Source organism: Salvelinus sp. IW2-2015, linkage group LG27, assembly GCF_002910315.2.
Source record: "Salvelinus sp. IW2-2015 linkage group LG27, ASM291031v2, whole genome shotgun sequence".
Classification (NCBI taxonomy): Eukaryota; Metazoa; Chordata; class Actinopteri; order Salmoniformes; family Salmonidae; genus Salvelinus; species Salvelinus sp. IW2-2015.
The window spans coordinates 6858823-6868722 of record NC_036867.1 but is presented as its reverse complement, the minus strand read 5'-3'; the positions used below and the strand labels follow the sequence as shown (position 1 = coordinate 6868722).

Here is a 9900-nt window from a genome sequence, read left to right as displayed (position 1 = left end):
TTTGACCAATCACCTCAGAGCTGATCAGATTGTCCAAAATACCAATTAGTAAAAAAAATCAGAATTGGGCTGCATGTGTGAACGTAGTCTACAGGCCACCAAGGCTGTCAGGGAGCCCAGAGGCAAGCAAAACTTTACTGCAACGTCTCTAACCTTATTCGTCTATTAGGAGGTCATATCCAACATTCAATCCACTTGTTTAACTTACTTAGCATTTCTGTTCTTATGCTGGATCTCACTCCGCCTCATATTTGCTTAAACGTTCAAGTATTTATAGTTTTCATGCAGCCAGTAGGTCTTGTGAAACAGACAATGTTGGTTATTTGGGCCTGAAATGGTACAGAAGTAGAGCAATGCAGAAAGAGTGGGTTATAGGAGTGAATAGGTGTTATGTCAGCAGTGAGGTACTTTAACATTGGGAGGAGCATAAGGACAAATGGCTTTGAATAGTTACTGTAAATGCAACAGGAAAATGTGTATATACACATCCCATTTTCACTTTAACTGCAAAAGTAAAATACATATTTTATGTGCAATATAGTGAAAGATAAACATTTACATTTCTACATTAACAGTTCTCACAGGAGCATTCGATTCCTACAAKGAGCAATCTTCCCTAACAGTTCCTTGTCATCCTGGGTGTTCTGAACCCGTTCACCACATAACCCCAGGTGTCCCAATCAGATGGTCCACTTCTCCTGAAGCGAGAAGAGGAAAGGAAGGGGAGACACGAGAAGAGCATGTTGCTGGCTCACATAGCCAGTGCCCAGCTGGCGGACAAAAAAAAAAAAAAGTATCGCCGGCTCACATAGCCGGTGGGCAGTGCCCAGCTGGCGGGAAATAAAAGTGTTGCCGGGTAGTCTGGTAAATCCCAGGCCTCACAAAGAAGCCTTTCTCCAATTTCTGAGGATGGCTCTGGTCACGTGACGCATCTGTTCTCCTGGCATGGAGGGCCTGCCAAACCTACAGTCGATGATCAGGGATGCGTGCAGGGCAGGCAGAAATCCTTGTTGCAGAGTTGGACAATGGTGCCATTGTGACGGTTGTAAAAGCAGAGGGGCACCTTATGATAGACATGAGGAATTAGGGTTTGGTTTAGGCAAATTATCTCTGATAGTCAAAGGAAACTGGTTCATGGACATGACAGTGGTGGGTTAGTTGTGTTCTTTTAAAGGCTTGTTTCTAACGAGTCCTTTGTCCTGATCTTGTCCACATTCAGATTGTGCCCACATTTTTGGACAGGTGTAGATTGATGATTTAAAATAAAGAGCTATGTAGTGCTGAAGATCCACGCTAGAGCACAATATACATTTAAAAGGCAACGTTCCCGCAGAGACTGCATATGGTCAGCTCAATCTGAAATGCCCTTAATTTCAAAATGTACTACTTTACAACATGCAACTCTAGCAACACAGATTGGAATCGAGACCCTACTTCTGTAACCATAGTTTGACAAGTGTCGGGATTCAATCCAATTGCAGGTTATAGGCATTGTAGCTTTTCAAGGCAATTTCCGATTGAGCCGACATATGCAGCATTTACCGTAAATGGGATCTCCAAGAACATTGCCTTTAAAAACCGCAATGCCTATAATCCACGATCTGATTGAATCCCAGCCAAGGCATGGCACCGGTTGTGCACAAAAATCCTMTTTGGCCTTAAAAAGGAATATTACTCAAATGTTTTGCATGTCAGCAGTCAAGTTGTCAAGATATTGGACTTTCAAGAAGTGTCTCCAGCCACATCACCATGATGATTTCTTCTTAAAATGTCCCAATATCTTGTTTTTCATGTCAGCAGTCATTTTGGGACTGTATCAACAGTGGACTAATGAAACACATACTAAAAGATAGTTTGAGTGAAATTCCCCTTTAAGTCATGAGACATCTGTTCCAGAGCCTCAGTCCCCATCCCTCCCCTCTACACACAAACCAAATACACCTACACGTTTTAGTGCCTACTTTTTATTTCATTTCATGTTGAGAAAGGTAAAACAGAACAAAATTGTATCACAATTCTATTCATGATCGTTGATCAAAATGGAAAAAGGTTACTAGAGATATGTACAGATAAGGTATAAGGGAGAGAAGGGGGACGGANCAGTATTTTATTCTCAGGTTAAAATACCCCGTTTCAAGTGAGTGTGTGCTGACCTTTTACAATTGGATCTCTCTGCTTGCTTAAAGGCCGCAAACCAGACAGCCATAATATTAATAAAAAATACAATAGTTATTTTTCATTGACAACAGGAACCCCCCTGCATGCCAGGGGGTGGACCTCTGTCTATGGGTACAACAATGTGCTGCACTAGAGTTAAAACAATKGAGGCAGGAGCCCTGTATTCCAAACTCTGCATTTCCCACCGACAGCTCCCCCACAGCCAGGCTGTGATAGTACAGATGTTTTTTGTTGATATGCAGGATAAGTCATTTATACAGTATCAAAGAGGAAAGCAATTACAGAAACTTTGTTTAAACATTTTGAGTTGGATAGAGTCATCCTGCTATGTGCTTCCATAAAGCTTGTGAGATACTGGCTTTTCCACTAAGTCTGGGGAGGATTCTATCGAGAGAACGAGAGAAGCCGAGGGGGAGAAATGGTCCTTATAGCTCCGTTTCCTGTGCGTTTCTTTCCATTCGTTGTGTTTTTGATCCCAAATCCATCTGGAMATTCAAGTATTTTCACGTTTAAGGAAGACACTTAAGGCTTCTGTGGCAAAAAATATATAAGCAAACCACAAAATAAAAAATAAAAATAGGTTGTAGTGAGTCGAGTTGTGCTGCACTGCATTGGGCGACTTGTGTTGTTGCGCAGGTCCTTCGCTTGTGTATGTATGGAAGTCTAAGTGCCCGTAGAAGAGGGCTACATCAAGCCCTCGGCCCCTACCTGGCTTGAGTTCAGTAGAGCAGATGGAGTGTGTGTTTAGAGAGATGGGTGGGAGTGCTCTGGGCTCAGTAGGTYGAGGAGGTGGTGCTCATGGCATCCTCACTGATGCGTGTACTCCCAGGATGGACGCTGGCAAAGTACTTGACGTCCTTGTCCAGGTCCATCTGCAGAGCCACCAGGGTCTGCTCCAGCGCCTCCTGGTGGGAGTTGGCAGAATGCAGGAAGTACTCTGCATGGGAGGACAGGTGTGATAAGGGTTCAGCTGCCGATATCTGGGAGAACATTACCATATGTTGTAACACTACAGATTGATGCAGTCTTTGCCGTGTTTCCTCATTGGGGATTAATAAAGTGGCTTTTAAAATAAAATAGTATTCMTGAGCTACAGAAATCAATCAAATCTGAGTTGATAGTGGTTTCAGGGTAGTGGTTTCAATTCCCGGGACCACCCATACATAAAATGTATGCACGCATGACTACGTTGCTTTGGATAAAAGTGTCTGCTAAATAGCATTTCATCATCTTTAACTTTATCGTATGTTTATTTTAGCTAATACTATGCTTTTTGAGGGCCTCAAACTGTAGACGTTTATAAGAAAGACCTTAAGACACCTTTTTAGCTGTGCTATTACATAGGGTGGTTTTAGTCATTGTCTATTTTATCCCACTCTATATACACAAAGGTATGTGGACACCCCTTCAAATTAGTGGATTCGGCTAGTTCAGCCACACCTGTTRMTGACAGGTGTATAAAATTGAGCAAACAGCAATGCAATCTCCATAGACAAACATCAGCAGTAGAATGGCCTTACTGAGTGATGTGTAAAATATATATATATATTTTTTCCCCCTTCGTTTTTTTTACAACACAACAAAATAAGCCAGAATTGCTTGTTGTCCTTGTACTAACTATGGAATTGGTAAGCTCAACATGCCAGTGTGTGTATGCATGTACCTCTCTCCACCAGGCTCTGGCGGATGGTCTTGGCCAGCAGCACCCTGACGTTGGCCACGGGGTCAGAGGCCAGCTGTAACAGAGGGGCCAGCAAGTGCTCCGAGAACTGCTCCAACGACACACAGTCATCCTCAATTACCAGCTGACAGACAAAAAGAGAAGGAGGATGGGTCAGTGTGTGTGTTTGTGTGTTGAGAGCAAGAGTGGCAGAAGGTAAGTGTGTTTGAGACATACAGGGAGCATGTGTGAGCATGAATGAGACCAAACAAAAGGAAGTGCGCGCACACACACTTGACCTCTCGGTCGCACACACTCAGAGGCATCATGATCTCTTTGTCCTCCCACACAAGAGACATTGTGGGACGGAGAATGGGGCCATTCATGGAATCAAATAAAGTGCTTGGTACACTGTCAAGTGGCCCATTGAAAAACAGTGTCTTCTTCGCTACCAGCACCACTCCACTCACGGTATAATATTGTAGGATGGAAACTAAAAGGCTCTTCAATAAAACTGACCTTAATAAAAAACATCATTAAATCTTGGCAGATATCCCAGCAACGACCAGGTGTCAGAAATATTTTACCTGAGTGTCATAATCTTACTTTATGAGAAATAAATACAGGAGAACTTATTTGATTGTATTTTTTAGGATCTTTTACAAATCACCCTAGGGTTTATTAAAAATATATATATATTATTTCACCTTTATTTAACCAGGTAGGCTAGTTGAGAACAAGTTCTCAWTTGCAACTGCGACCTGGCCAAGATAAAACATAGCAAATCGACACATACAACAACAGAGTTACACATGGAATAAACAAAACATACAGTCAATAATACAGTAGAAAAATAAGTCTATATACAATGTGAGCAAATGAGGTGAGATGAGGTAAAGGCAAAAAAAGGCCATGGTGGCGAGGTAAATACAATATAGCAAGTAAAACACTGGAATGGTAGATTTGCAGTGGAAGAATGTGCAAAGTAGAAATAGAAATGGGGTGCAAAGGAGAAAAATAAATAAAATAAAGTAGAGGAAGAGGTAGTTTGGGCTAAATTATAGATGGGCTATGAACAGGTGTAGGAATCTGTGAGCTGCTCTGACAGCTGGTGCTTAAGGCTAGTGAGGGAGATAAGCATTTCCAGCTTCAGAGATCTCCCGGGTGGCGCAGTGGTCTAGGGCACTGCATCGCAGTGCTAGCTGCGCCACCAGAGTCTCTGGGTTCACGCCCAGGCTCTGTCGCAGCCGGCCGCAACCGGGAGGTCCGTGGGGCGACGCACAATTGGCATAGCGTCGTCCGGGTTAGGGAGGGTTTGGCCGGTAGGGATATCCTTGTCTCAGTATGTAAWWWWWWTTWATAAAATGTATGCACTCTACTGTAAGTCGCTCTGGATAAGAGCGTCTGCTAAATGACTAAAATGTAAATGTAAAAAATGTTGCCATTATGTTGGCCACTCAACTTTTCATTAGAGATACTGAAATGTTGAAAGTCAAATGCTATTGCAAAAGCTTAATTATTATTAAAGGTGAAGTTTAAGTATAACTGACTGGTGTGTGGTTTGCACTCTCATCATTTGATAATACAGGAAATTGCCACGAGTGTCACAGAACTTTTTTTGAGTTAGTACTACAGGATGCAAATTTGTTTGAAAAAGCTAGCCTTAGCTTTCCTAACTGCCTGTGTATATTTGTTCCTAACTTCCCTGAAAAGTTGCATATCACGGGGGCGATTCGATGCTAATGCAGAATGCCACAGGATGTTTTTGTGCTGGYCAAGGGCAGACAGGTCTGGAGTGAACCAAGGACTATATCTATTCCTAGTTCTATTTTTTTGTTGTTGAATGGGGCATGCTTATTTAAGATGGTGTGGAAGGCACTTTTAAAGAATAGCCAGGCATCATCTACTGACAGGATGAGGTCAATGTCATTCCAGGATACATCGGCCAGGTCGATTAGAAAGGCCTGCTCGCAGAAGTGTTTTAGGGAGCGTTTGACAGTGATGACGGGTGGTCGTTTGGTCGCAGACCCAATACGGATGCAGGCAATGAGGCAGTGATCGCTGAGATCTTGATTGAAAACAGCAGAGGTATATTTGGAGGGCGAGTTCGTTAGGATGACATCTATGAGGGTGCCCGTGTTTATGGATTTGGAGTTGTACCTGGTAGGTTCATTGATAATTTGTGTGAGATTGAGGGCATCAAGCTTAGATTGTAGGATGGCCGGGGTGTTAAGCATGTCCCAGTTTAGGTCACCTAGTAGCACGAGCTCAGAAGATAGATGGGGGGCAATCAATTCACATATGGTATCGAGGGCACAGCTGGGGGCAGAGGGAGGTCTATAGCAAGCGGCAACAGTGAGAGACTTGTTTCTGGAAAGGTGCATTTTTAGAAGTAGAAGCTCGAAATGTTTTGGTACAGACTTGGATAGTAATACAGAACTCTGCAGGCTATCTTTGCAGTAGATTGCAACACCGCCCCCTTTGGCAGTTTTATCTTGGCGGAAAATGTTATAGTTAGCGATGGAGATTTCAGGGTTTTTGGTGGTTTTCCTAAGCCAGGATTCAGACACGGCTAAGACATCCGGGTTGGCAGAGTGTGCTAAAGCAGTGAATAAAACAAACTTAGGGAGTAGGCTTCTAATGTTAACATGTTGAGCGAAGGTAGAAAGTAATGTTTTGTGGTTACTGGATGATTATTGTGTTTGATAGGTCAGGAGAAGACGAGAATAATAACGAACATGAAGAGAAGATGTCCTCACCTGACATACGAAGGTGAACGCCTGTCGTCCCGACCACTTGTGAGAGTGGCAGAACTTCTCCACCAGCTCACTCAGGAAGTCTGTCAACAACACCTGGCACGACGCCACCTTCCTGATGATCTCACTCACCTGACAATGCACAAAAGGAATACAGACTTTGTTGATAGCTACTTTGAGGAAAAAGTATTTACTACGACATGTAGTTGTCCCACCTAGCCATCTTAAGATGGATAGGAGCGCTCTGGATAGGAGCCCATTTTGGAGGGAGAACAGGGCGGAGCCCATTTTGGAGGGAGCTGTCTGGGTGACGTACCAGTTTGTAGGAGGTCCAGCGTACAGAGGACACTCGGTCCGTACACAGGCTGAAGGACAGGGGACGAAGGTAGTCATACACATCCTGACCACTGTACAACTCCAGTAGCAGCACCAGCTGTCTGAGAACACAGAGGGGAAGGTCACTCACTGGTCAGCTTTCAAAAAAGAGAGTTTACCCAGAGAACCAAATGTCACCAAGAGTCAATCTTTCAAAAGGCTATATCTATGTTTAACTCTCTCACCTACACACAGTAAAGGAAGGCATTGGCACAACTCACTGGTCCTCATATTTACTGTAGGTCTGAGAGCGCAAACAATACCTAGGGCTACCACCATTTGTCTGGGTGGTAATGGTGTGTGAGACAACTAAGTTCACAGGGGAAATCAATTGATTAATAAAGTGTGGTAACAGACGGATAACCTACTCAGCCAGCTCTGATCGGAAGCGCCAGTTTCGGCTGTTGTCTGTGACCAGGAACTCYTGGAGCTGGTACAGGTATTTACGCCGCGTCTCCTGGTGCAGCAGCTAGAGGGAGAGGGACAGGGTGAGTGCTGACAGAGAACAAGGGAAGGAATGAGAGATAGAGGATGAAAGGAGGGGGGGTGAAAGAGGCTCTTTGACCACACAGCAGAAGAGTGAAAACTCTACACTGCATAACAGAAGRCACTGCAGGTGTCCCTAGATACCATCACCACACACAGCAGCACTATTGGAAATATGAGCCATTTGGAACAGTAGAAACATTTCTGCTGCAGTCAACTAATTGATAAATCAACAGAAAGCAGGGATGTGAAATGGGACAACCGCTGGGCAATGACAGGCTAGCTATCCATTCTAATAATACAAAGATCTAAGAAGAGATGGTACTCTTGAGCAATATWAATTCTTTATACTGATCTGCTGACTGACCTTGAGGAAGTCGTAGAGGTGTTTGAGGACCCCTACCCGCACCTCGTCCAGGTCCTTGAGGAAGCTGTTGAAGATGGGCACCAGGTCAGCTGCTGTCAGCTGGTCCCCCAGGATCAGGGCCAGCTCGTGGATGGARAAGGCCAGCGTCCGACGCACTTTCCACTGGGGGAGGGAGAGGRACAGAGATATTAGAGGCCAGGCAGGCCCAGATGTGTTAAAGAGTCAGAGATTCAGTTAGCCGGTAATTTAAAAAAAATAAGAAAACCTGATCAAATTGAGCCGGCCAATTGTCCGGAAGAACAAAAAATTCCATTGTGAAATAAAGCTTTAGGCTATTCATAGATGGAAATACATTGACTGGTCATGCAATTTAAAAATAATAATAATAATCTGCCTATAGGCTCATTTGCATAATTYAGTGAGATTAAATTGGCGCATGTACAGTATATTCGTTACACATCTAATTTTATCACACACACGTACAGAATACAGACCCTTTGAGCAGAAAATGTGTCAGYGCGAGAGCTGCTGCTACAGCATCTCAAAACAGCAARTGCCTAGGCAACGGAAGACAGGCTTCATCAGCGCGTCACACACCACTTTGAGTGAAAGGCAGTATGCATTTTGAAAACATATACTTAATTGTTTTAAACCTGAACGGTTTTACTACATACGAGGCATACCTTGCTTCAAAGTAGCCTTGCCAAAATCAGACCATATTCGTGTARGAAATTTTATTTAAAAAAAACTTTCATTGTCCTGTAGCCAAAGGCACAATCCTAGTCGTATTAGCAACCCATGTAGTTGTTGCATATTAGATCTCCTCTCTTTCTAATGGATATTTTCATCTCTGTCACATGAAACCGCAGCGCTTTTGAAGAGTTTTCCCGCTAATTGCATTATGGAACGAACATTTGAGCATAGCTTACCGCCTTGTGCGCATTGCTGCGCTTATAATGTGAATAAATAACAGTTTATCAACAATAAGATAAAGGTTCTGATCTACTGYAGACTAATYTATTTTTATTTTTTATGTAGTCTAGGCTACTGGTTGTATGAATTTGGGATCTATCATTCCACAACTGTCCCACAGTGTTAGGAATAGGCCATTTCGTTCTCAACAAGCTGGCCAATGGAATAGGTCAACTTTTCTACTGTGGGGGATAGTAGATTGACATAACCTAGTGATTTTGTTCATTATTCATCTTGTTGACTGAGGAAAAGTAAATGTGGACAGTTATTCTAGCGTCTTCAAAGTGCGCATCAGAATTAGGTAAGGACTGCACATTGTTGCATCCTTGACATGTTCTGTTAATATGAATGACCATAATCTAAATCTGATTTCTGTCAGGCTAAACACTGTGGGTGGACGCCCTAATCGGGTTACGCACCCAATGCATATGGGTCCGGTAAATTTCTCAAAATGACCAGTAAACTAAAATGCTGCCGGTCAAATGTCCAGCGCTACATTTTCCTAACAGAAACCCTGGTAGGAGTGTGTGTGGAACACAGGGATCTGCCAGGTGGAGACAGCAGCAGACACGTACACAGGCCTCACATGGGTGGGAGGGGGAGTCGAGCCCTTTGGGCTGCGGCGCCTGAGGAAAAAGTTGGTCCTTTGCAGGCATGCAAACTCTGGGGTTGAGGACTGAATGGTGAGGGGACAGGAGCTTGTTTTTGAGGACTGCAGTTGGGAACCCAACAAGCTAAAATAAGATCCACACATTGGGCTTTGGAGAAACACAAATGAATTAAAAAAAGGTGCTGGAGGAACAGCAGAAATAAGAAGTAAACCTGCCCCATGCTCCAGTCTAGGTCCTGTCTCTGTCTCAGCACCCACCACGACAACAACCAGCTGGCGGAGGAGGAAACAGACCAGTGACAGAGAGCACTGGGCATTACACCGCTACATGCTAAACACACCAGRGGTACGTTCAGATACTGTAGAAACGTTGCCATTAGAGCTAATGTGAATAGAACCAAYTCTACAAGTGAGCGAGGTTCTACACAATCTATGTAAAAAGTCCCATAATGTTCCGTTCTACTGAATGTGTTCACCACCTTAGGTCGAACATTTG

At 43.6% G+C, this 9900-nt stretch overlaps 1 protein-coding gene across 6 annotated transcripts in view; it reads right to left on the bottom strand.

The window, feature by feature from the left end:
* Positions 1 to 513: 513 nt before the first annotated feature.
* The window catches only part of LOC111953406 (serine/threonine-protein phosphatase 4 regulatory subunit 1), a 24441-nt gene continuing 15054 nt past the window's right edge, over positions 514 to 9900 (bottom strand). For 5 of the 6 annotated variants that reach the window (XM_023972651.2, XM_023972653.2, XM_070435668.1 and 2 more), the window contains 6 exons: positions 7823 to 7984; positions 7338 to 7438; positions 6911 to 7031; positions 6598 to 6726; positions 3842 to 3983; positions 514 to 3115 (listed from right to left, as the gene is read on the bottom strand). In XM_023972651.2, coding sequence (XP_023828419.1) covers positions 2952 to 3115; positions 3842 to 3983; positions 6598 to 6726; positions 6911 to 7031; positions 7338 to 7438; positions 7823 to 7984 — 819 coding nt within the window. In that variant the 3' untranslated portion in view covers positions 514 to 2951. Of the gene's footprint in view, positions 3116 to 3841; positions 3984 to 6597; positions 6727 to 6910; positions 7032 to 7337; positions 7465 to 7822; positions 7985 to 9900 lie in introns of all 6 variants that reach the window. The other variant, XR_011474322.1, reaches the window with a different exon arrangement.